General features: G+C 42.4%; 1 protein-coding gene across 1 annotated transcript in view; it reads right to left on the minus strand.

The window, feature by feature from the left end:
* NALCN (sodium leak channel, non-selective) overlaps positions 1-27,090 on the minus strand; it is a 307,320-nt gene that overhangs the window by 198,242 nt on the left and 81,988 nt on the right. Inside the window, exons 8-10 of the mRNA XM_086330519.1 lie at positions 19,280-19,422; positions 19,049-19,153; positions 11,522-11,608 (exon numbers count right to left, since the gene is read on the minus strand). Coding sequence (XP_086186645.1) covers positions 11,522-11,608; positions 19,049-19,153; positions 19,280-19,422 — 335 coding nt within the window. The remainder of the gene's footprint in view (positions 1-11,521; positions 11,609-19,048; positions 19,154-19,279; positions 19,423-27,090) is intronic.

A 27,090-nucleotide genomic window follows, 5' to 3' on the forward strand; every position in this document is an offset into this window, starting at 1 on the left:
TGTGTTTTAGTTAGATTTCAAAATAAACATATTTGGAGAACAATGAAATTACAAGGTGAAATTCTCAGAAACCATCCTGCATATGAGCCATGAGCCTAAGAACAAGATCATAATGCAAAAGAGCAAATGCAGAAAGCCTAAAATAATCTCCTGTTTGCAAGTGCTATTTCTTCCCCTCCTCTTAGAAGACATCTGGATAGTTGCTACTTTTATAATCAAGATACAGAATAATTCTGTCCAATACAAAGGATTTGTGTGAAACAGGAAATATCTTTATGTAATGGGCTTCCCAGGTGGCACAGTGGTAAAGCATGCAGGAGACACAAGTTCAATCCCTGGGTCAGGCAGATCCCCTGGAGAAGGGAATGGCAATCCATCCAGTATTCTTGCCTGGAGAGTTCCATGGGAAGAGGAGCCTGGTGGGCTATACAGTTCACGGGGTTGCAAAGACTTGGATGCAACTGAGCATATACCCATTTTGTGTAGCAATACTAGAAACAGAACCAATAGCTATCCTTAGAAACTCTGCCTTTCCCTTCTGCCTGCCCCGGCATGCCCTTGCAGAATGAGAGGGCAGAAGGAAATCCACAGGTGGCCTCCCACGAAGGCAGCGAGCATCTCTGGGCCATGCGGGAGCACTCACAGCGCGGAAATGAGCCTCTGTTGGTATATTTATTACCTGAGCCTCCCTGCTTCAGGGCCCTCTGTTTCTGACTTGCAGTCAAGGAGAAGTGCAATGCCAGAGTGCAGGCGCTAACATTGTCTACGTTTCCCACTACAGCTCCACCAACCAAACAGTTACTGAATGGACTGTGACAAAAAGTGCTTAGTTCAGAATTATGGGGCGTTTCTGCTTGTCCTCATGAATACTTTAATGAAAAGTTGAGGGTCTTAAACAGACACTAGATGGGACACTTAAAACCATGATGGTTTTAAGATCTTCAAAGACACTTTAGTTGACATTCCAGTTCAGTTCCAGTTCAGTCCCTCAGTCGTGTCCGACTCTGCGACCCCATGAATCACAGCACGCCAGGCCTCCCTGTCCATATTCAACTCCTGGAGTTCACTCAAACTCATGTCCATCGAGTCAGTGATGCCATCCAGCCATCTCATCCTCTGTCGTCCCCTTCTCCTCCTGCTCCCAATCCCTCCCAGCATCAGAGTCTTTTCCAATGAGTCAACTCTTCACATGAGGTGGCCAAAGTATTGGAGTTTCAGCTTCAACATCAGTCCTTCCAATGAACACCCAGGACTGATCTCCTTTAGAATGGACTGGTTGGGTCTCCTTGCAGTCCAAGGGACTCTCAAGAGTCTTATCCAACACCACAGTTCAAAAGCATCAATTCTTCAGTGCTCAGCTTTCTTCACAGTCCAACTCTCACATCATACATGACCACAGGAAAAACCATAGCCTTGACTAGACGGACCTTTGTTGCCAAAGTAATATCTCTGTTTTTCAATATGCTATCTAGGTTGGTCGTAACTTTCCTTCCAAGGAGTAAGCGTCTTTTAATTTCATGGCTGTAATCACCATCTGCAGTGATTTTGGAGCCCCCAAAAATTAGGTCTGACACTGTTTCCACTGTTTCCCCATCTATTTGCCATGAAGTGATGGGACTGGATGCCATGATCTTCGTTTTCTGAATGTTGAGCTTTAAGCTCAACTTTTTCACTCTCCTCTTTCACTTTCATCAAGAGGCTTTTTAGTTCCTCTTCACTTTCTGCCATAAGGGTGCTGTCATCTGCATATCTGAGGTTACTGGTATTTCTCTCGGCAATCTTGATTCCAGCTTGTGCTTCTTCCAGCCCAGCGTTTCTCATGATGTACTCTGCATAGAAGTGAAATAAGCAGGGTGACAATATATAGCCTTGACGTACTCCTTTTCCTATTTGGAACCAGTCTGTTGTTTCATGTCCAGTTCTAACTGTTGCTTCCTGACCTGCATACAGGTTTCTCAAGAGGCAGGTCAGGTGGTCTGGTATTCCCATCTCTTTCAGAATTTTCCATATTTTACTGTGATCCACACAGTCAAAGGCTTTGGCATAGTCAATAAAGCAGAAATAGATGTTTTTCTGGAACTCTCTTGCTTTTCTGATGCTCCACTGGATGTTGGCAACTTGATCTCTGGTTCCTCTGCCTTTTCTAAAACCAGCTTGAACATCAGGAAGTTCATGGTTCATGTATTGCTGAAGCCTGGCTTGGAGAATTTTGAGCATTACTTTACTAGCGTGTGAGATGAGTGCAATTGTGCAGTAGTTTGAGCATTCTCTGGCATTGCCTTTCTTTGGGATTGGAATGAAAACTGACCTTTTCCAGTCCTGTGGCCACTGCTGAGTTTTCCAAATTTGCTGGCATATTGAGTGCAGCACTTTCACAGCATCATCTTTCAGGATTTGAAAGAGCTCAACTGCAGTTCCATCACCTCCACTAGCTTTGTTCGTAGTGATGCTTTCTAAGGCCCACTTGACTTCACATTCCAGGATGTCTGGCTCTAGGTGAGTGATCACACCATCATGATATTGGGTCATGAAGCTCTTTTTTGTACAGTTCTTCTGTGTATTCTTGCCACCTCTTCTTAATATCTTCTGCTTATGTTAGGTCCATACCATTTCTGTCCTTTATTGAGCCCATCTTTGCATGAAATGTTCGCTTGGTATCTCTACCAATTGACATTCCAAAGCTAATTAAAATGTCTACATACAGAATCCCTTGAAATTTATTTATATATATATATTTTTTAGTTTTAGTTTTCAATAGTGGGAAGGTGAACATAAAACCTTTATTTTAAATTCAAGAGGGAAATCATAAACTCAAAAATGAAGTTAATTAGGTGTTTTTCTCAAATAACTCTATCATATCAGATCACATCAGTCCCTCAGTCATGTCCGACTCTTTGCGACCCCATGAACTGCAGCACGCCAGTCCTCCCTGTCCATCACCAACTCCCGGAGTTCACTCAGACTCACGTCCATTGAGTCAGTGATGCCATCCAGCCATCTCATCCTCTGTCGTCCCTTCTCCTCTTGCCCCCAATCCCTCCCAGGATTAGAGTCTTTTCCAATGAGTCAACTCTTCGCATAAGGTGGCCAAAGTACTGGAGTTTCAGCTTTAGCATCATTCCCTCCAAAGAAATCCCAGGGGTGATCTCCTTCAGAATGGACTGGTTGGATCTCCTTGCAGTCCAAGGGACTCAAAAGAGTCTCCTCCAACACCACAGTTCAAAAGCATCAATTCTTCGGCACTCAGCCTTCTTCACAGTCCGACTCTCACATCCATACATGACCACTGGAAAAACCATAGCCTTGACTAGATGAACCTTTGTTGGCAAAGTAAGGCCTCTGCTTTTGAATATGCTATCTAGGTTGGTCATAACTTTCCTTCCAAGGAGTAAGCGTCTTTTAATTTCATGGCTCTAGTCACCATCTGCAGTGATTCTGGAGCCCAGAAAAATAAAGTCTGACACTGTTTCCACTGTTTCCCCATCTATTTCCCATGAAGTGATGGGACTGGATGCCATGATCTTCGTTTTCTGAATGTTGGGCTTTAAGCCAACTTTTTCACTCTCGACTTTCACCTTCATCAAGAGGCTTTTTAGTTCCTCTTTACTTTCTGCCATAAGGGTAGTGCCCAATGTCATAAAAGACTTAGGTTGTTACATTTGATGAATGCAGAAATCAATAAAAAAATTTAAGCTATATAGTATCTTGAAGTGGAAGACTCACTTTGAAAACCTTCAAGTATTTAAGAAATTTGCAGGTTTGGAAAAAACATACCAGAAATACTGCAAGTACAAAATGACTGCTTTTTACATTGTCCAAAGCTGTCATCAGCCTTAGGGCAGGGAGAGAGTCATGCTGCTTTTCCAGACTCTAGGATGGTAGCAATTGTGTTGAACACTGAGGAAATACATGGCAATTTCAAGCCCTGGATGACAGTTTAAAGAAGCTGCATATTTAACCCCAGAAATCAAGACCTGCAAGAACAAAGTACCCCTCATTTTTCCAAAGGCGACAATGCCACAGATATTTGATGGAAATTTGTCTTCCACGACCATCTGTTAGACATTCATATAGGACTTACTTGAACGAGAAGATGAACATATACAGTGATACAGGAATTTAGTTTGTGATCATCTGAAACAAATAATTTTAAGATGATCTGAATATTTCTTTCTTCCAATTAGCTCAAAAATCAAAGACAATAAAACCATTTAAACACAGTAAGATAGGAGAAGAAATAAAAAAATAGCACTAATAATTTCATTTTATTTTTTGTTAGTCTGCTGGTATCTATTCTGAGTATAACTACTATTTAAAATGCATATATATTGAGTATATAGAGAATGTAATATATATTTAAATATCTATGTATGGAATATTTACAACTGAGGTTGTACAGAGTCGAGCCCTCTCCTTAGTTTATTTGGCCACACTGGTTCCAAGACTACACAGGTGCCTACTCATGTAGGTCTTTTTGGATTAAACTATTACGTACCTTCTTGTTCTGTATTGCCTTTAGCTATTTTATTCTCCCTGTTCTTAATTCTCATTCTGTGCTTTTATAGAATAATTATTTTCTTCCATTCACCCCCCTACCCCGACAAGAGATTTCTCCAAGCCAGCTGTTTTATGCTCCGAAAGTGAAAATTGTTCAGTCACGTCTGACTCTTTGAGATGCCATGGACTATATAGTCCATGGACTTCTCCAGGCCAGAATACTGAAGCGGGTAGCCTTTCCCTTCTGCTGGGGATCTTCCCAACCCAGGGATCAAACCCAGGTCTCCCTCATTGCAGGCAGATTCTTCAGCAGCTGAGCTACCAGGGAAGCCCGTTTTCTGTTCTACTGTTAGAGAAACGAGGAGGAGGGACTTCCTCGGTGGTCCAGTGATTAAGATTCACCTTCCAATGGACGGAGTGTAGGTTCGATCCCTGGTCGGGGAACTAAGATCTGACATATAGAGTGGAGCAGACAGAAAATAAAACAATAATAATAAAAAAAGAAAATAAAGATGAGGGTGTGTGTGGGTGCATGTGTTTTGGGGAGGGATCGCTGACAGCTGCGTGAGGGGAGAGTAAGAATTTGTGTCCGCTGTGTGTGAGAGTGTGTGCTTTTCTACATGAAAGCCTACTCATGGGCACATCCACATATAACCCCCCTCGCAATATCTGCTCACTGATTATCATGTGAGAGCTACAGTGGAAACAGCTGGAAGCAGAGAGAAACCAACCGAATATAATCAAGGAGTCAGAGGTCACTGTACCGAGGAAGCTATGATCTGATTTTCAGGGCAAGGACCTTAGCATGGGATGGAAGGAATGATTCGGAGAAATGCAAAAAACTGAATTAACGACAGACTTGCAAACCGGTCAGATTTGGGGAGGACCACGAGCAGTGCCTTACAGGTTGGTGTAGAGGTTTCTGGAGTTGCAGGAAAAGCCTGCTTTCCATATGGGGAGGGGTGGGCGGGGTGGGTGGTGATATGTCCATGAGAACACCTGGGCCCGTGTCTGCTGGACACTGAGATTTACACTTCTAACAGCTGGAGGGCAGGGCAAGCGAGAAGGGAAGGCTGTGACGTCACGGACTACCGGGGTGCATGAGAGCTGACTTCCTGGAACTAAAAAGAACACTTGAAGTGAAAGAGTTAGGGGAGAACTGTATACTAAGGATAACGAGAGCTGACTTCCTGGAACTAAATAGAACACTTGAAGTGAAAGAGTTAGGAGAGAACTGTATACTAAGGATAACGAGAGCTGACTTCCTGGAACTAAATAGAACACTTGAAGTGAAAGAGTTAGGGGAGAACTGTATACTAAGGATAACAACAACCATCTCTACGGACTGAGCAACCCGCTGCAACCCACACACCGTGGTAGGTATTTTATGTGCGTCAGTTTTCATTCTTAAAAGCTGCTGAGAGACGTCGCCCATTTTTTCAGGTGAGGAAGCTGAGTCTCTGGGAGATTTAGCCAACAGTCCGAGTTTCTCCTGGGCCATACTGTTGCGGCTGGACCATTCCATCTTCCCACATGGGACTGTAAGGTGGAAGAGGTCTGCTTGCAGATGGAACCTACATTCTCCTGGGCTCAGTCAGTTCTTGGAATTATCTACCAATTCATGGGAAGGCTCATTAAGAAGATAGATATTTAAGGAGCACCTAAGGGGTCTTCTAAGGGGATCAAACCTGTCCATCCTAAAGGAAATCAGTCCTGAATATTCACTGGAAGGATTGATGCTGAAGCTGAAGCTCCAATATTTTGGCCACATGATGTAAAGGGCCAACTCATTGGAAAAGCCCCTGATGCTGGGCAACATTGAAGGCAGGAAGAGAAGGGGATGACAAAGGATGAGATGGTTGGATGGCATCACTGACTTGATGGACATGAGTTTGAGTAAGCTGTGGAAGTTGGTGATGGACAGGAAATCCTGGCATACTGCAGTCCATGGGGTCCTAAAGAATCGGACATGATTGAGTGATTGAACTGAATGGAAAGGGCCTTCCCTGGTGATCCAGTAGTTAGGACTCTGGGCTTCCACTGCCAGGGGCACAGGTTCGATCCCTGGCTGGGGAACTAAGATCCTGCATGCCGTGTGGCAAGGCCAAAAAAAGAAAAAGCAAAGTGTCTAGGATGTCTCTTTCTCTCTCTAAATACACATATCATACAATCTACCCCTCCTCCAATCTTCACCTTCAATGGAAATTTCCTCAAAAAGCATTAAAACATCATAGTAACAATTTTGCCGCAATTTGACCTACTTATGGTAAAAGCCTATCATTTCTGTTCTTTATAGAAGGAGGCACACGAGGGGGTGTTACCAGAGAGAAACTGAGCTGGGGCAGGCTAGGGCTCAGGCATACTTTCATTTTCTCGTCACTGACTTTCTTCAAGATAACAGATCACTGGGTATGTGTTGCAAGAAGACTCACAACGGTGCAGCCGCATCTGTCAAACTGTCAGGAGGTGAAAACTCCCACCTGAGAGGTGGGAGAAAAATGGCTAGTCACAGCAGCCGCCTAGGAACGAGGTTCCAATTTAGCCGTGTTCTATTTATCGTGCATGAGGGTTACCTCGTCAGGGCGGCCATTGCTGATGCTAAAATTGAGTTTAAACAGCTAAGTGACTGTTTGATATGCAAAGAGTCCATTATAACTTTTCACTTTTCTGAGACTCACACTGAAAGACACCCTTAAAGAAAATTTCTAAATGGTTTTGGCCACACCGCATAGAAGAATTACGTTATTGCCTCAATGCACGTAGGCATACTAAGTCACTTCTGTTGTGTCCGACTCTTTGTGACCCTATGGACTGCAGACTTCCAGGCTCTTCTGTCCATGGGATTCTCCAGGCAAGAATACTAGAGTGGGTTGCCATGCCCTCCTCCAGGGGAGCTTCCGACCCAGGGATCGAACTCACGCCTACCACTGAGCCACCTAGGAAGCCCCAGGAAAGCCTTGTGCTTTGCTTAAATGAACCTGCTGCTTGCATTCAATTCCCATGACCTCCTACATCTGGCCAATCTCCCTGTTTGGATAAAATTCCTCCCAGCTTCCGACTCCCCTTTGGATGTTTTCTGGTGAGTCTCTATTGTTTTTTTTTTTTTTTTAAAGATTTATTATTTATTTGACTGCACCAGGTCTAAGCTACGGCATGTTGGATCTAGTTCCCTGACCAGGGATTGAACCTGGGCCCCCGCATTGGAAGCACAGAGTTTCAGTCACTGGATCCCCTGGGAAGTCCCCAGGTGAGTCTTGGAAACCCTTAAACAGGAGGTTACTAAACTCAGTCATAATCTGCCATATTGGAGCAATAAACATAAAAAAAAAAAAAAAAGGAAGCTAGTCTTTGTGGTGAGAAAACAGAGACAAATGCACTGACAGAAACAAAGATGAGAAATCATGTAAGCGTAGTCCCCCGGCAGGCCTGGTTATACTCACAATAAATGCTCCCTGAGACCATATTGTCTGATCCTTGCAACCAAACAATTCTTGACTAGAACATACATACTCACTGAATTTTTCACCAGCCAAGGAGGACGTATTACCCCCCATGTAAAGAAATACGCTCAAGGTTATACGCTAAGTAGCATAGTTGAAATATCTCCACCTTCAAAACCTATTCCCTAAGAGGCTACAACGGGGTGGTTTGTTCGCCCTCAGGAAAGGTGCTGTCCTGAGTATTACATCATAGGAAAGATGCTGTCTTGGGTATTACGTCATAGAACAAAGTAAGGACGTCTGCAGCTGGGAGGCAGGCTGAGAGGGTATGTGAGCGGTCCTGTGCTGGAGACCGTCGCAGCACAAGCAGAAACAGATTCGCAAATATTTTCTCTCATCATTTGAGGGCTACTTTTTACTTTTTTGTTAGTGTCATGAGTTTTACAGTTTTATTCTTACATTTAGATTTGTGATCCACTCTGAATTAATTTTTGTGTATCAGACAGGGGTCCAAATTCATTCCTCTGCATGTGGATATTCAGTTGTCCTAATACTATTAGTTGAAAAAACTATTTTTTCCCCTCTTGAATAGTTTTGGTACCCTGTCAAAAATCAACTGACATATATATGGTTACACAACTCTTTGAATGTACTAAAGGTCACTGAATCATGCATTTTAAATTGGTGAATTTTATAGCTATCCAAATCATATCTCAATTTAAAAAAAAGGTCAGTTGTAAAAATAATTTCTATTCAACATTAATAAAAAGTAAAAGAGAAAAAAAATTAAAAATGAAAGGAAATCAGGAATGGGGTTTGGCTTATTCACATTCCCCATCACTTCCAGCCATCTTGTTCCTGTAACCAGGACCTAAGGCAGGAAAAGAAAACTTGACCCCAGACAACGAGCCTCTCAGCAGAGCACAGGGAAGTGGGGAAAGACAGACAGAAAGACATTCCAGGCACGATGGAGTGGGGGCGGGGCAGTGAGTGAGTGGGTGGTTCAGATGAAAAATTTCCTGTTTCCTAGTTTTAGACAACATTAATCATTAGTAAAAGCCGAGTGAGTACTTCACGACCATTGTACCTTCAATACTTATTCTTGACTTATTTTTCTTTCTCTTTAGTAAGTGAATTAAGAATTCATTCATTTTTCACCCAGAAGTAGAAGTGTGCTCTTTCTCTTTGGTCACAGTCTCGTCATGCCTGATACAAACAGGTGACCCCTGGGCCATCACGCTTTTCATCCATATTCTTTCAAACTGGCTCCTCCTGGACCAAACATGGGGCCTGCTCAGGACCCCACGTGGGATGCTGAGCTGAAGGCAGCCTCATCCCGAAGTGTCTGCCTTCTTTCTCTGTTGTCTCAACGTTGTCACACGCATCATCATTCATACAATTTACCAGGCATGCCGCAACACCCACTCAGGGCTGTCTCCTGTCTCCCCGATGCCACACCCATGCCTGGCTAGTCTGAGGTCCGTCCCCTCCTCCACCGACCTTCCTGCTCAGTGCCGTAACCCCCACCACGCCTCCGCTAATTCTTGCCAGCTCAAATCTTCGCAGTGCAGAGGCTGGGCTTCCCGATTTCAGACGGCAGCCTTGAGGCATCCATTAGCACACACTGACTAGCTTTTAAGCAATGCCTCTGGGGCACAGAAGACGCTGATTTGGCACTCCCAGCAGGCTGATCGTTTATTTCTGCAACAAATTAGTGTTTTCCTTGGCACCTTTTTCTCAGCTGGAGAGAGCATGGGACAGGAAATGAGAAGGCCAGGCACGAGACCTGGTATCTCCGCGTTGGTTGAGGTCAGGGGACTCAGGCACCCATCTGGGTCTCCACTTCCTTGTCTTTGGAGGCCAGTAGGCGATGCCAATCTTTCCACAGCACAGGGCTGTACTGGCCTCACCATGAGTCATTACCTGCCCCATTCCCTTGGTCTTGGTTTAAATACTGCGGCATCCACTGAGTCCGAGGAGCAAGGACTGCAAATGACCTAGGCCCACAGCATGCCCTGCTACTTCTTTAGCACACCCATCCGTCCTGGGATTGCTAGTTCAATGCTGTGCCTTCCCAGCTGGTGCTAGTCGCAAAGGCTCTGTCAGTACAGGACATGAGAGATGCGAGTTTGATGCCCGGGTTGGTAAGACCCCTTGGAGAAAGGCATGGCTCCCCATTTTAGTATTCTTGCCTGGAAAATTCCATGGACAGAGAAGTCTGGAGGGCTAGAGTCCATGGGGCCCCAAAGAGTGGGACATGACTGAGCATAATTCAATGCTGGGTTTTCTCCTCACTCCCTATAGGACCCTGTAAGCTCCATGAAGAAAGGGGCTGTGCTTATCTTGTTCAGGACTATCTTTGTGTCAGTAAATATCAGCTGGTGGATTAATGAATCTTGTAAGTGAAAGTACTGTTTAGGCAAGAAGCTGCTGTTACTAGAGTGGTTGTTATTATTGTTATTACTGTAGTAATAGCAGTAGTAGAGGTAGTTATGGTGGTTTAGAAGCTAAGTCGTGGCTGACTCTTGAGACCCCATGGACTGTAGCCCGCCAGGCTCCTCTGTCCATGGGATTTTCCAGGCAAGAGTACCAAAGTGGGTTGCCATTTCCTTCTCCAGGGGATCTTCCCGACCCAGGGATTGAACCCAGGTCTCCTGTGTTGTAGGCAGATTCTTTACCAACTGAGGTACAGAGGAATAGAAACTGAATTATTTGCAACATTGTCACCATCAAATATAGGACAGAAAGAGAAGTGCAGGATGGTATGTAATAGTATTGATATTCATCATAAACTCTTCCTCTTTTTCTGATCCATCCTGTAAATGGATTGAAACAAATAAATATATGATTAAACTGCCATATAAGTACAGCCTACAGTAATGGTTCAGAGGACAGTATTTTGCTTCTTAATTGCCAGTCCTTGAAATGTACCCCACCTGGAGAAAGACCCAGAGGAAAGACAGAAGGTGTGTTCTCATCATGGAGCAGGTAATAAACCCTTCCCAATATTATGGGTAAAAGCACGTTAGTCGCTCAGTCATGTCCAACTCTTTGTGACTCCATGGGCTGTAGCCTGCCAGACTCCTCTGTCCGTGAATTCTCCAAGCAAGAATACTGGAGTGGGTTGCCATGCCCTTCTCCAGGGGATCTTTCCGACCCACCCTTCTTACATCACGTTGCTTAGAAAGCCTAGAGGCAAAGAACAGCAGACTGTGTGTTACACACAGTTCCTTCCCAGGAACACGGCAAGGCACCCACGTAAGCCAAGTATGATCTTGACTGCCCCTCCCCCCAGATAACTCAGGCCTTTGGAGAAGAGAAGTTTTATAAGATTCAATGAGACAACAAAATTCCTCATTGATTCAGTACCACTGGTCTATTACCTGTGTGCATTCGTTCACTGGAAAGTTACCAAATCCCTAGTGTGTATCTAAAGAGATGCTAGGTCCTGGGGATACAGGATGGAGCAAAATACTGCCCACACATTCGGGCAGATCTAGAGCTTGGAGCACTATGGGTTTCCCTGTATAAAAGAAGTCAAAGACTTTTGTGGGGTGAGTTTTAGAAATGGCATTGTTCCGCACCTGGAGGCAGGCTGGGGCGCGTCCCTGGGGCTTGTTGACATCCACGGCTACCAGCTGCCACCCGCCAGCAGCATCTTCATGAAACATCTTCAAGACAAAGAGGGAGATGAGTCAGAAACACTTCAAGGGAACACTGAGAGCTCTAACTTTGACTCCAGCTTTTTACATTTTTATGTTATCAAAGATTTGTCTTCTTACACTTTTATATTTACAGCATGAGTCATTTCAGTAATGTTCATTTTAACACTGCAAACTTAAGTGCATAATAATAATAAGGATAATGGCTTGCATTAATTGAGCACTTGCTATGTATCCGATCCTTTCTGCCTTGAATACGCTCTGCATAGAATTACTCAAATATTCTTCTTCGTAAGACTTTATAGTAGGTATCTTATTCCCATTATGTTGATTATTATATATTAGATCTCAGAGAAAATGATAATTAGAATACCAAAGCACGACATGCTTTAACAAAAAGTGGCAAATTTTTATCTTTATTTAATGGAGAGTTCTCACTGAACCAAAAGAAGAACATTCTCAGGATGAATAAGAAATGTGTGTGTAGCCTAGAGAAAGAGGGGAGTGCTGTTTTAATGGTAGGAGAATGACACAGCACTTAAAAGTCTTTCTGAAATCAGTTTACATAGGCCACAATTAATCTGCTCAGCAAAAACTTTATGTACACATTTATGAAGGGAAGAAGTTTTTTTTTATCTTAAAATACATGCATGATGAAATTCAGGATTGTACAGGATACTAAAATCTGACAGTCATTGAACTGGACAACCAACTTGCTGGATGTGTAGGTTACCTATCTTACACTGCACTACCTCAAAATTTAGTTATCTATCAATAATGCACTAAGCTGGAAGGCATTTACCACTTATAAGTATTTTCCCACTAATATATATTTTCTTTTCAATTCCTTAGGTGTGCATGTACGAGTGTGGTGGAATAGGGTGGCTCTTTATTTTTTAAGAAAAGTCACAGCTACAAGCACTCACTGTTTCATTCCTGTCCGAGTTCACTATTTCACACATGTAAACACTTTCTTTGCCATCTTTATGTCTTCCTGTTACACTGACCCTGTGATCATTAGGGTAATTATTGATGGAAATATGAGATGATGCCGAGATCCCATTACCTAGGATTTATAACTTCAAACCCCTGGTAACAGAGGTAGTAGATCATTTTTTTTTTTTTTCCCATGAGGAAGGCAGGATTGTAGATCCCCCACCAGGGATCAAACCCAGGCCCCCTGCAGTGGAAGCACTGAGCCTTAACCACTGAACTGCCATGAAAGTCCTCATATATGTATTTTAAAAATGACAAAGTGGAGGTGCACCTTTACACAAAGGTTCTCTGATTCAAGGTCCCAATTACAAATGATTTTTTTCAGCTGTCCATTTACAGGACTTTGATTCCTTTTAGAATGAATCTTAAAAGGTATGCTGAGTGGTAGAATCAAGCACAGGCATCACAAATAGGCTCATTCTCAGAATACGTACGTTGGGTGACACGCAAACATGTATAAGAGCCTTTTAAAATACCTGTCAAATGTCTCGAAGTCTCCTTTTAAGGAGAAAAGACAAAAGCGATCCTGCCAGTCACTATTGCATTCATATGTTATTTGAATATTTCCATATCAATAAAGTTCAATCATGACTTAGTGGTGTTCATTTATTCTAATTTTATAATTTAAAATCAATAATTTATTGCTAGAGTTAATCTTCTTCCTCTCTGTCTCTCTCTCTCTCTCTTTTCTTTTTTTTTACCAAAATGCTTCCATAAACATTCTCAAATGTATATCTTTGAGCATTGTCCAGAATTTTTTTAGGATAAATTACTAGAAGTGCAACTCTTTGTCAAATACTTTATATGTTTTTAAGGCTTCTGATACATACTGCCAAACTGTTTTGTAAAAAGCATGCTCCAATTTACAGTCTTAGTAATAATGTATGAAAGTTGCCTTTTCTCCACCTTTCATCCAAAAAGAAAACTTTTTGTTTTTTAAGAGAAGAGATGCCAGAAAAAAAGATAGTTCATTGACAGCAGGGTCTGTAATTACTAAATTAAAAGGAGGTAGGATCTCAGTGGGCAAAACTGAGTGGGGGAAAAAAAAAGACCCTTAAGGCCAAGGAAGCTGGTTTTGAGTGCCAGTTCCACCATTTGCCAGGTACATAATACTGGATCAAATAATTAACTTTCCAATTCTTATCTTTTTTAATCTGCAAAGCAGAGACAATAATGGTACCCACTTCACAACATAATCATGAAAATTAAATAAGATGGCTTTAAAGTCAATAGGGCAGACCATGCTGTGATTTGCTGTGACAGTGTATGAATTAATGGAATATTCCCAATGAGCACTCCGCTCTTGGTACAATCACATGGGGATCCACGGAGACTTCAGTCTTGAGAATCATCTCATGCTTATCTGTTTGCAACTGTTTGCTAGGGTCTTATAAAGCATCACTTGATTTAGCTAAGAAATTTGCTTTGAGGAGTGTTCTAGTTTAGGCAGAATATCATCATCAGCAACAACAATAACAGATTACTTAATGGTAGGTGGAAGAGAATGAATCTTGGTAACAGGAACAATCACTAGCAACGGAATTAAAATTCCAAACCCAAGACATATATACACATTTGTTAATGAAAAGAAAATTCAAAATTTATTTTGAAATTCACAGGCTCTTTGGGTTCTTTCAAAATCAATCATTAAAAAAAAAAGGGGGGGGAATAGTCATTATCACACAAAATAATGAGGGTAGATACTTGACTTGATTTTGTTATTAAATAATATATTCCATGACTCAGGGTTACAAAACACAATTCTCATTTACGGCTTCCTGTGATGAATGTATTATTCCATTACTATGGTTTCTTATTAGAAGGAGCTCACTATTGTACCTCCTACAATAGCCCTTCCCAGAAACTGCTTTCACTAAATTGCTTTCTCACATATTTTAATGATGTATATTCATGTGGAAACCAATGGTCTTAGAATGAAGTAAACACATTTTTACTAAAGTGTTGTCTTGGAACATAATGTGGTACACAGTCTTTTTATAGAGGAGAAGTTCTTTTCATTCTTAATCACATGCCTTTTCATCTGTGCCTTTCAGCCTTTTAATCTGAGCTACATATTTACACAGAAGTTGTTCAGGTATTGGAGGAACCCGTATTCTGAGAATGCTCACGGACCTACAAAGGAGGAAGAAGCCCTGTGTCCTTGAATCAACTCCACCCTTATCAGTCTTCCATCTTCTTCAGAAGACAAGAACCAGCAAGTCAGAGACAGTGACAGACCCAGGAATGATTGCTGTCTTTAGACAATCAGAAGATTTATTTACGTGACCTTGGGGCTTCCCTGGTGGCTCAGACGGTAAAGCGTCTGCCTGCAATATGGGAAACCCGAGTTTGATCGCTGGGTCGGTAAGATCCTCTGGAGAAGGAAATGGCAACCCACCCCAGTACCCTTGCCAGGAAAATCCCATGCACAGAGGAGACTGGTATGCTACAGTCCACGGGGTTACAAAGAGTCAGACATGACTGAGCGACTTTACTTTTCCAATACGCCCTTACTGGGCCATGCTTCGTATATACAAGTTGGGTGCGTTTTGATGGGCAGAGGCTGTCTTGTGTCTCTCATCTCATAAAACATAGCCTTTCGGGGCCCTACAGTTTGGTCGTTCTTTCAGTTCTAAGCTCATCCCTATCATGAACCAGCCTAGATCAGAGGACCCTGCGACTGGCCACAGATATCCAAGGTGAAGTGTCTAAGGATGGGCATGCAACTCTGGACTGGGGATTTGTCCACAGTCCACTAGCACATCAGCCCATCCCAACATCCAATTCTGGGCCAATACCCGCTACGGACCTGTAGCATGGCGTCAGACCCGCCTCTGTGGGCTGACACAGGGGACGATGGCATCCTGATGTATGAATCTCTAGCACTTTAACCCAACACATAACTGAGCAAGTAGCAACAGTGACCCGTGTCTAATAACTACAGGCACCAGAGACACCCTCCCCATCGGAGTTCAGGCAAACTACTGATTACTAATCCGAAAATTTCCACATCATTTTCCCTATGTTTTCCTGCGTCCTGCTCTATTATGGTCTCCACAAGACCTTTGGCATTAATTTTTCTGTAATTTGTTTCTGTGCTGTGACTTGAAGGGAAGTTGCTTTGCTATTTTAAAGAAAACATTCTCATCTCTGATTCTCGTTTGCCTCTGAACAGCCTGTATCAGAGCCAATTCCTATCGAACCTCCTAAGATGTTGGAAAGCCCCTACTTTATCCTATTAATGTGTATAATTTCCCTTTCTACAAACACAGACCTGGGAAAGTCCAGGGACTTAGAAGCATCACTGAGTCCACCAAGCCTGGGACCCTCTTCGGCTTTCTATGAGGATGCCTTACAGAGAACAACTGCAGACGACCTACATACTAGAGGAAGGTGAGAACTGGCTTCATTTCAGAAAGGCTGTGTGCTTCACAATACACAACTATTTGCATTTTATTTCCTGAAAGCCCATCTGCTTTATTAGAATTAGAAACTTCCTATTCAGTGTTTTAAACCAGCTAACGAGAGGTCCTTAGGCACAAAGTTGTGTCAGATTTTACAAATGTAACAGAATCATGGCAGATGACATCTCTCCCTTCCACACACAAAAAAGCATCTGGATCACTTGCTGAGGGGCCGGGGAGAGGCTGGGCGGAGTCTGCGGCCTGTTGCCAGGCACCCCAAGTGGTGGTTTACCAGAGAGGCTGCTGCGGGAGCTTTCGGTTGCCTAGCAACCGGGTCCTCAGCCGCAGCGTTTTTCTTAATGAAGGTTTTTCACAATTCTCTGTGTGATTACCTCTGTCGAATACCTAGACGCATTACCTCTGAATTACTGGCTTATTCCTCCTGATTAAGGGCAATTTTGCATCCAAGCAATTTTGTACAACTGTGTTCACAGCCTCTCCACATTTCACTTCCTGGGAAAACTACTGGCTGATTTGGTGGCATTTCCAAACACCACTTTTCCAGCTGTGGTTTGACAAGTAAGAGTTACTTAATGAGCATTATGTGGTTTGAAGGACGTTTTAGGTCCTCTCTCGGGAATATCAAATGTGGATTCTGTGTGGAGTTCATAGCTGTATATTACACTTCATTCTCAATGTCTATTCTGGAAAACACACCTTCACGAGGGTGTCACTCTACTTAAAAGACAAGCCAACAATGCACTTGGTACTGTATAATTTCTCAGAGTTCATTTGAAAAAATGAGAGCAGAAATATGTGGTGAACTCACTGTAGGTTTTCCTACATGCCATCTGTGATATAACCTAGATGACACCTAAAAAAATCTTTCATGGAAGTTGAATAGCAGTTTGACAAAACTGAAAATATTAATACTATTTCATCTATAAGGAACTGGTTAGACTATTCGAACTTTCACAACATTACGAAGATGCTGCATAAGGCTTTTCCAAAGATGAGCATGTTTAATAGGTTTTTGCTGTTAGCTGTTAAATATAATTATTATTTTTGTTACCTTTGCACTTCTCCTTAATTTTATTCCTCTTCTTCCCCATCTCTACCCCAGTGAGCCACTATCCTGAATTCTCTTCTTTAAAAAGTTAATACATAGTCATAAATATAATTGTTTTTAAAAATAAAATATTATTTAAAGTAATAATTATATAATTATTAAAAGTTCAATTTGGAGATTTTCAAAGTAAAATTTTTACCTTGAATCCTTAAGAGAAATCTTTGTCTTAGTAGACCTGTATATATATTCACAAACTTAAATTTATCTTCAAATTTAACGTTAATAGTTATGAGGCATAAAAGCATTTCATTCTCAATTTAGGAATTTTTATTATCTTTCTTTTTTATAAAGATTCAAAAAAAGCCTCTTGATGAAAGTGAAAGAGGAGAGTGAAAAAGTTGGCTTAAAGCTCAACATTCAGAAAACTAAGATCATGACATCTGGTCCCCTCACTTCATGGCAAATAGATGGGGAAACAGTGGAAACAGTGTCAGACTTTATTTTTCTGGGCTCCAAAACCACTACAGATGGTGATTGCAGCCATGAAATTAAAAGACGCTTATTCCTTGGAAGGAAAGTTATGACCAACCTAGATAGCATATTCAAAAGCAGAGACATTACTTTGCCAACAAAGGTCCGTCTAGTCAAGGCTATGGTTTTTGCAGTAGTCACGAGTGAGAGTTAGACTGTAAAGAAAGCTGAGCACTGAAGAATTGATGCTTTTGAACTGTGGTGTTGGAGAAGACTCTTCAGAGTCCCTTGGACTGCAAAGAGATCCAACCAGTCCATTCTAAAGGAGATGAGTCCTGGGTATTCTTTGGAAGGACTGATGCTCAAGCTGAAACTCCAGTACTTTGGCCACCTCATGCGAAGAGTTGACTCATTGGAAAAGTCTCTGATGCTGGGAGGGGTTGGGGGCAGGAGGAAAAGGGGACGGCAGAGGATGAGATGGCTGGATGGCATCACCAACTCCATGGACATGAGTTTGAGTGAACTCTGGGAGTTGGTGATGGACAGGGACGCCTGGCATGCTACAACTCATGGGGTTGCAAAGAGTCGGACATGACTGAGCAACTAAACTGAACTGAACTGAATACCAGAAAAAGATATTTATAAATCTATTCTTCCTTTCTAATCAAATAAACAAATACGCAAAACAAAGCCAAAAAATAAAAACAAAGAATTTTATCTGAATTACCCTTTTATGTAATAAATGCCATGCTATTTTTATATAGCATGGTCACTTCCAATTTCTTAGAAGCATAGGGGAAACCTTCTGAACATTCAGTAATTCCTCAAAATTCACAGGAAAGCATTTGGAATTGAGGGGTCTTTTTCATAATTTATTCTATTATGATTACTTTGTTCTGAATGAAATAAATTTTCTAGTGAACAATTCTAATCATTTACATATGGGCCATTATATTGGTTTGCAAATATATGGGTATTTATAAAAATGGGAAATTCTACAGTTGCCACACTTAGATTTTTTTCTTTGGCTGGGCCAAGTCTTAGTTGCAGCATGCAAATTCTTAGATGCAACATGTTCTAGTTCTCTGACCAGGGAATAAACCTGGACCCCCTGCATTGGGAGTATTAAATCCTAGCCACTGGATCACCAGGGAAATCCGTCTAGTTGCTATATTTTATCTTCAAGCCCTTTGAGGACATGTGAAGGCAGAATCAAATCAAAAGTACCTAATAAATGTGATGATAAGCCTGGTTGTGTGTCAAACGTACCCCTGGAACTGTTAAAAAAAATAGGTGCCATCACCCCCAGGGTCTGATTTGGTTCTTCTGGGTGTGGGCCTTTGCATCTGTAAGTTTAAGCAGCTCCCTCAGTGAGTCTGGCCGCCAAAGCCCATGATAAGAGGCGTTTCTCAAGTTCCATCAGTTCCCAAGGGTGGTGCAGAGGGACACGCCCAGTTCAAGAGAATGATGTCATCGTCTGCGGGTGACGCCATCACCCCCAGTAGGTACCTGCGTGGTGGCCGTGGAAGTAGTGTTGCTTCTTGACCCCCACATCTGTTGAAACTGCACCCTGATTTCTGCAAATGTTTCTATAATGACAGCGATGAACACGTTCTGCAAGAAAACGAGAGACCACACTTACCAAAGGCTGGGCAAGAGGGAGGGAAGACCATCAAAACCAAAAGATCTGCAGAAACTGCCAGAAAACATAGACCTGATGAGGAGGAACTGCACGAGTACCTTAACAAGCCAGGCCAGGAAGAAGATCAGGGTGATGAAGTAGAAGTAGGAACGCCAGCGGGGAAAGCTGTCGATGGCTCGGTACATGAGGAACACCCAGCCTTCCTGGGAAGCGGCCTCGTACACAGTGAAGATGCTGGTTCCTGCCCAGACAGAGTGAGGGGGAGGCAGGCTGAGTTGGGGTGGACTTTTGAAATGAGAAGACATTTTTCAGAAAAACAATATTTATCCATGATCATTTTCTCAATGATAAAAGCACTTCTAAAGGGACTCAAATCACATGCAACGTTTATTGTTCTTGTTCCTCGGGATTTCTCTTTTTACTTGAAGTAACACTGCTTTACAATGTTGTGTTATTAACAGTTTCTACTGTTCAGCAAAGTGAATCAGCTATTCCTATACATATATCTCCTCTTTCTATTTGGATTTCCTTCCCAGGTAGGTCACCATAGAGTCTTAAATAGAGTTCCCTGTGCTACACAGTAGGTTCTCATTCAGTTTAGTTCAGTCGCTCAGTCATGTCCGACTCTTTGTGACCCCATGAACCGCAGCATGCCAGGCCTCCCTGTCCATCACCAACTCCTGGAGTTTACTCAGACTCACATCCATCGAGTCAGTGATGCCATCCAGCCATCTCATCCTCTGTCATCCCCTTCTCCTCCTGCCCTCAATCTTTCCCAGCATCAGGGTCTTTTCCAATGAGTCAGCTCTTTGCATCAGGTGGCCAAAGTATTGGAGTTTCAGCTTCAACATCAGTCCTTCCAATGAACACCCAGGACTGATTTCCTTTAGGATGGACTGGTGGATCTCCTTGTAGTCCAAGGGACTCTCAAGAGTCTCCTCCAACACCACAGTTCAAAAGCCTCAATTCTTCAGCACTCAGCTTTCTTTATAGTCCAACTCTCACATCCATACATGACCACTGGAAAAACCATAGCCTTGACTAGATGGACCTTTGTTGGCAAAGTAATGTCTCTGCTTTTTAATATGCTGTCTAAGTTGGTCATAACTTTCCTTCCAAGGAATAAGCGTCTTTTAATTTCATGGCTGCAATCACCATCTGTAGTGGTTTTGGAGCCCAGAAAAATAAAGTCTGACACTGTTTCCACTGTTTCCCCATCTATCTGCCATGAAGTGATGGGACTGGATGCCACAAAGCTAGTGGAGGTGATGGAATTCCAGTTGAGCTATTTCAAATCCTGAAAGATGATGCTGTGAAAGTGCTGCACTCAATATGCCAGCAAATTTGGAGAACTCAGCAGTGGCCACAGGACTGGAAAAGGTCAATTTTCATTCCAATCCCAAAGAAAGGCAATGCCAAAGAATTCTTAAAGCGAAAAGTGAAGTCGCTCAGTCGTGTCCGACTCTTAGTGACCCATGGACTGCAGCCCACCAGGCTCCTCCCTCTATGGGATTTTCCAGACAAGAGTACTGGAGTGGGTTGCCATTGCCTTCTCCAGAAAAACAGCTGCTGCTGCTGCTAAGCCGCTTCAATCGTTTCCGACTCTGTGTGACCCCATAGACAGCAGCCCACCAGGCTCTCCCGTCCCTGGGATTCTCCAGGCAAGAACACTGGAGTGGTTTGCCATTTCCTTCTCCAATGCATGAAAGTGAAAAGTGAAAGTGAAGTCGCTCAGTCACGTCCGACCCTCAGCGACCCGGTGGACTGCAGCCCTCCAGGCTCCTCCGTCCATGGGATTCTCCAGGCAAGAATACTGGAGTGGGGTGCCATAAACTACCACACAATTGCACTCATCTCACACGCTAGTAAAATAATGCTTAACATTCTCCAAGCCAGGTTTCAGAAATATGTGAACTGTGAACTTTCAGATGTTCAAGTTGGTTTTAGAAAAGGCAGAGGAACCAGAGATCAAATTTCCAATATCTGATGGATCATGGAAAAAGCAAGAGAGTTCCAGAAAAACATCTATTTCTGCTTTATTGACTATGCCAAAGCCTTTGACTGTGCAGATCACAATAAACTGTGGAAAATTCTGAAAGAGACGGGCATACCAGACCACCTGATCTGCCTCTTGAGAAATTTGTATGCAGGTCAGGAAGCAACAGTTGGAACTGGACATGGAACAACAGACAGGTTCCAAATAGGAAAAGGAGTATGTCAAGGCTGTATAATGTCACTCTGCTTATTTAACTTATATGCAGAGTACATCATGAGAAACACTGGGCTGGAGGAAGCACAAGCTGGAATCAAGATTGCCGGGAGAAATATCAATAACCTCAGATATGCAGATGACACCACCCTTATGGCAGAAAGCGAAGAAGAACTAAAGAGCCTCTTGATGAAAGTGAAAGAGGAGAATGAAAAAGTTGGCTTAAAACTCAACATTCAGAAAACTAAGGTTCTAATTAGTTATCTATTTTATACGTAGTACCAATAGTGTTATTCTTGGGATTTTGATAAAGTTGTTTCTGAGTTCAAGCCAGGGCAATTTTAATATTTTTAGCAATAAAATAATTTTAGGCTATAGCATTTGCTGTAACAATGTGGAAAATAAAACTAGCATTCAAGTCAAGTAAAGATATAATAAAGAAAGGACGTGTACCATATACACTTGGGGTTTAACACTTTTAGGTGCTATAGTTTTAACTGAAATGAAGTAAATTGGAGAACTGGGTTTCATTTGAAATCACGTTCTCATAGGACAAACTAAAGTAACCAAAAATTCTTGTAATGGAGCCCATCTTTGGTTTCCATGGTGTTTACTGAACACCAAAACATAAGGTAGTAAATCACTAAATAGGGCTTTGTATTTTCAGGGAGAATTCTCTCATTGAAAATACTCCTAACAATGCAAAGAAGGGCAAGGGAACAATATATGGGCAGATTTTTGGAGGTATGATTAAGAGGAAAGTCAGTATTTAACCTTCATGGCATTATGAGTGTGTGTCATCATGTCCCTCTTTTGAAAATGGGAGAGAGAAAGCACATCAAGTATAGGGAATCTGTCTAAGGCACAGAGAATAAGTAGGGGAACTGGAATTAACCCCGTCGTTCTGGAACAGGGACTTGCATGTTTGTGAGGCAATTAATTCTGTCTCCTGCTACCTGTACCCTGGTTTCCCCATCTATAAAACCGAAAGATAGACAAATACAATATAGAGAAACATTTTCACCTCAACAAATTCCACTGCTATCAATGAATTAAATTATTAAAGGACATATAACCAATATCCACCCATACATGGGCTCATCACCCAGAAATTGAAAACTAGAAGGCGCATACAACCAAATGTCCAAACTAAGACAGAGGTCACTAACGTTGGCTGACTCCTGACAGCCTCTCTGGGTCTGTGCGTGCAGGAAGAAGAATCAGAGCATCAGCGAATTCCAAAGCACCCAGAACAGCAGAAAAGTGTAGCAGCAAACGGGGGCAAATGAGAAGTAACAAGGATTAAAAGAAAAAAAGTACTCATTTGGTACAACCTTGCCTCACCAGTAAAACCACTTTATCAGTTACCTCACCATTCGCAGCACTGAAGCTTTGAGATGAGATCAAAAGGCCATATAGAAAAAAAAAAAAAAAAAAGCATCTGTATATTTACATATATTTTCTAAGTTAAACTTTGTTATAACTCATAAAGATTCGTACTTGAAATGTATTTCTTCAGAGAGAGAATTTCTAAACGCCCAAGTGCTAAATATAGAATACTTCTAGAAAAGGGGAGTTGAAAGCTTTAACTACAGGATTCACAAATGGAAAAGAAGTGTTGACAAGACTGATGCTGACACGGGCAGGAAAGTTTAGGCGTTAGGAGAGCAGTTCCAAGGATGCTGAGCCCACAGGCCAACTAAAACACTCCCCACCTCTGGAGCTGGGCAATTTCCACGGAGGCTTGAGCTTAGAGCAGCAGAGCAGAGGTCACGACTGTCACGCCCCTGCCTTTGAAGAGCAGAGATTTTAGATCAAAAGAGCTCGGGGGGAAATTTATTTTCCATTAGTTGATTAAAAAACAGAAGAAAAGTGTGCTGAGCCACAGTGAGCATGCAGCGACCTTCCTTAGCATTCAAATCGTCCGCTCTTCTAACCTGTGTCACCTTCCTGGGCCTCAGGCTCTGCCAGTGAAGATGTCTGTGGGTCACCACTAACACACAGAATAAATGTTACTTAGTAGCTTTTGCAATTTTCTCCAAAAGCAAGCAAAACATATCATGCGAGAAATGTGGTTTCTTCCAGAGTGTTTGAGCTTCATCACCCACTTTTGAAAGATCTATTGGAAAGTACATTCAAAAGAAATCAAGGCCAAAAGGGCAAGACTTCATGTAATTCTTAGGGAGTTGACAGTTATGACATTAGAATTTCACAACAGTCCAAAGTTAGAACCAAGTATTTGGAGGAAGTACTGAGGCTTTCTTGTCTTCGCATTTGGGGGCACTTATTGTTCACATTTCTGCATTATCATGCATAAGCAAGGGAAATAAGAATTAACTTTAAGGTAAGGTTGGTCCGTCTACCTCAGAAGAGCCACAATAGTTAGAATTTTTTTCTTTTTTTTTAATTTAAAAAATATTATTTGTTTTATCTTTATTTTTTGGCCATGCCACGGAGCTTGCAAAATCTCAGCTCTCCAACCAGAGACTGAACCTGAGCCATAGCAGTGAGTATTCATTGGAAGGACTGATGCTGAAGCTCCAACACTTTGGCCACTTGTTGTGAAGAGCTGACCTACTGGAAAAGACCCCGATGCTGGGAAAGACTGAAGGCAGGAGGAGAAGGCAGTGGCAGAGGATGAGGCAGATGGCATCGCCGACTCAACTGACACGAATGTGAGCAAACTCTGGGATACAGTGGAGGACAGAGAGCCTGGCGTGCTGTAGTCCATGAAGCTGCAGTCGGACACAACTTAGCATCTGAACAACCACCACACAGCAGTCAAAGTGCTGAATCCTAACCACTAGACCACCAGGGAACTCCCTGTTTTATTTCTGAATAAAACCGAACTAGTAAATAAACACAAGTACAAAAGATCAACCAAGACTGGGATGAAATCATTCGACTTTCTTTTTTTTTTCAGCAGCATATTAAAATCTGATTCAGGTCTAAGTGGGATGGAAGAAAGATATCTGAGTGATATTGACCAAATATAATTTACAATACATGTGATAAATATAAATAACATACGATTTTCACTAAAAATATTTATTTGTGTTATGATAAACATAAAGTTTCTATAACTTACAATGAAAGACTTAAGCAGGGTGAAAATAGACAGCCTTGATGTCCTGCTTTCCCAATTTCGAACCAATCTGTGGTGTAGATGATAGTAACTGAAGTAGGGAGGCCTTTAGTATCAGGCTTTACGATAACCTGGCAAGAATTTAGGCTGTGCTCTGTCAAAGCCTTCAATTTCCTTTAGTGTCTTGGTTTCTGTCTCTCCTGCTGTCTTTAGATTTCCCCCTAAATTTCTTCTAAACTGACTCTGTGTCTTGCAGCTAGGTTGTAACCCAGTTATTAATATTATTTTGACCCCTGTTACTGTGATGATACAGTGTTGGCGAGGGAAAACGTCCTATAATCTTATGATTAAATCTCAGGGGTTCTGACCTTCAGAAGAATTTCTTAGCCTTTTTGTTCTTGGTTTGTGTGATACAGAGAGGCTGAAGGGGGCTCTGGTCATCTGCCTGCCCTCCTCTGAGGACAGATGAGGCTCTGAGGAAGCAGACGTCCTCTAGGACATGACTTTCTCATGAAGAACAGAGGGCTGTGGGCTTATTTCAAAATGGTCACTGTTCCTCTCCCCTGCAGGAACTATATGGGAATTTTTCTCTGATCATCACCTTAAGAACCAGGTATGTCTTCTGCAGGTAAAACTCACAAAAGCCTTGGGTCCCCATAAAATGGGGGGATTTTTCAACTCCTAATCTAGTCCATGTTCAGCCTCCAGCAATTACTCGATTTTAGTTTAAGTATCTCTGGCACCATGGCTTCTGCCCCTGGGAAGCAATGATTCTCCGTATTTGCTGTCTCTCCAGATTGCAAGGCATGAATGTGCCCTGCAAACTCAACTCTCTGGTAGATCTAAGAGCACAGCTGACTTTCAGAATTGCTGGTGTTCAGTTTGTTTAGCTTTTCTCTTCTTATGAGAGCAGGATTGATAACTGCTAAGCTCTTCACATGTTAAAGCAGAAACCAGAAGCCATTAAATAACTTCTTATTGGTTTAAGGTATGGGTCAGAAATAGCATGGACAAATGAGCATGTCTGGTTAAAATGAGAATTCTAAATTAATGCGCAAAGGCATGATTCTCTGTTGACATGTAGCCTGTTAGTCACTCAGTCATGTCCAATTCTTTGTGACCCCATGGACTGCAGCCCGCCAGGGTTCTCTGTCCATAGGATTTTCCAGCAAGAAAACTGGACTGGGTTGCTATTTTATTCTCCAGGGGATCTTCCTGACTCAGGGATCAAACCCAGGTCACCTACATTTCAGGCAAACACTTAACCATCTGAGCCACCGGGAAAATCCTAAGTGGAAGTGTTTATGTCTCAGTCGCCTCCAGGCCCACCAGGCTCCTCTGTCCATGGAATTCTCCAGGCAACAATACTGGAGTGGGTAGCCATTCCTTTCTCCTGCGGATCTTCCTGACCCAGGGATCGAACCCAGGTCTCCTGCACGGCAGGCGGATTCTTTACTGTCTGAGCCACCAGGAAAGCCCACATATAGCCTGCTTGGTCACAATTTGGCTTCTGCACTAGTAACAGCATAGGGGTGAAAAGATGGTCCCACGCCATGTCAGAATATTTCTGCGCCATCTGTGTGTCTCCCCTGTTAACACCCTTTCCTCCTTACACCTTAATTGCTGCCTGTTCTTCTGCTTGATTTTAACAACACACTCTAAGGCACCATTCAACACAGACCACAGAGGGACAACAGGACAGTGGAGAAGGAGGAAGGAAAAAACAAAACAAAACAGTTCTTCATGGGATACGGTCCCAGTATCCATTATATAACAGCACAACAAACTTAACCAAAGCCAAGGAGCTCTGGGCAGCTGTGATCCAGGCGGCTCATGCCTGGAATGAAGTGGCTCTCCACGCTGGCCAGACTGCCGCACGGGCCAGAGCTCCTCTGGCCAGAGAGCTGACCTTTCGAACAAGTACTGGACTCACTGACATAAGAGCAATCAGGCATTTGCAGTGTGGCAGATGGCGTGATGCTCACTTTTTCACCCCTGGTCAGGAGAACGACAAGAAAATCAGTCCTGGAAATACCACCTAGCCTCCAATGTACATAGAAATATGTCTGGAATATGGAGTGATTATTCAGAGCTTTACTAATCTTTTGTTTAATTATTATTCAGCAGGTATATACTCCTACTCATTCTTCCTCATCAATAATAAGAAAGATTATAATTACTTGATAATATAGTTATTACTGAAAGTGAAAGTGAAAAAGTGAAGGTGTTAGTTGCTGAGTTGTGTCCGACTCTTTGAGACTCCAAGGACTGTAGCCCGCCAGGCTCCTCTGTCCATGGAATTCTCCAGGCAATAATACTGGAGTGGGTTGCCGTGTCCTTCTCCAAGGGATGTTCCCAACCCAAGGATCAAACCCGGGTCTCCTGCACTGCAGGCAGATTCTTTACTGTCTGAGCCACCAGAGAGGCCCCATATTTATTATATTTATGATTATATTTATATAACTTAATTTATAATATAATAATTGTCATTAGCTGATGTACCTCAAAAATTATACTCTTGACAGAGGGTTTTCATGAACCTCCATAACAGGTTCACTCAACAATTCTGCAGATTAGGAATAAGAAGATAGGGCAGGAGTTGCCTCTTTTTGAGA

The sequence above is a fragment of the Bos grunniens genome, chromosome 12, assembly GCF_055505025.1.
Source record: "Bos grunniens cultivar Pamir isolate PY7600 chromosome 12, Bosgru_T2T1.0, whole genome shotgun sequence".
Classification (NCBI taxonomy): Eukaryota; Metazoa; Chordata; class Mammalia; order Artiodactyla; family Bovidae; genus Bos; species Bos grunniens.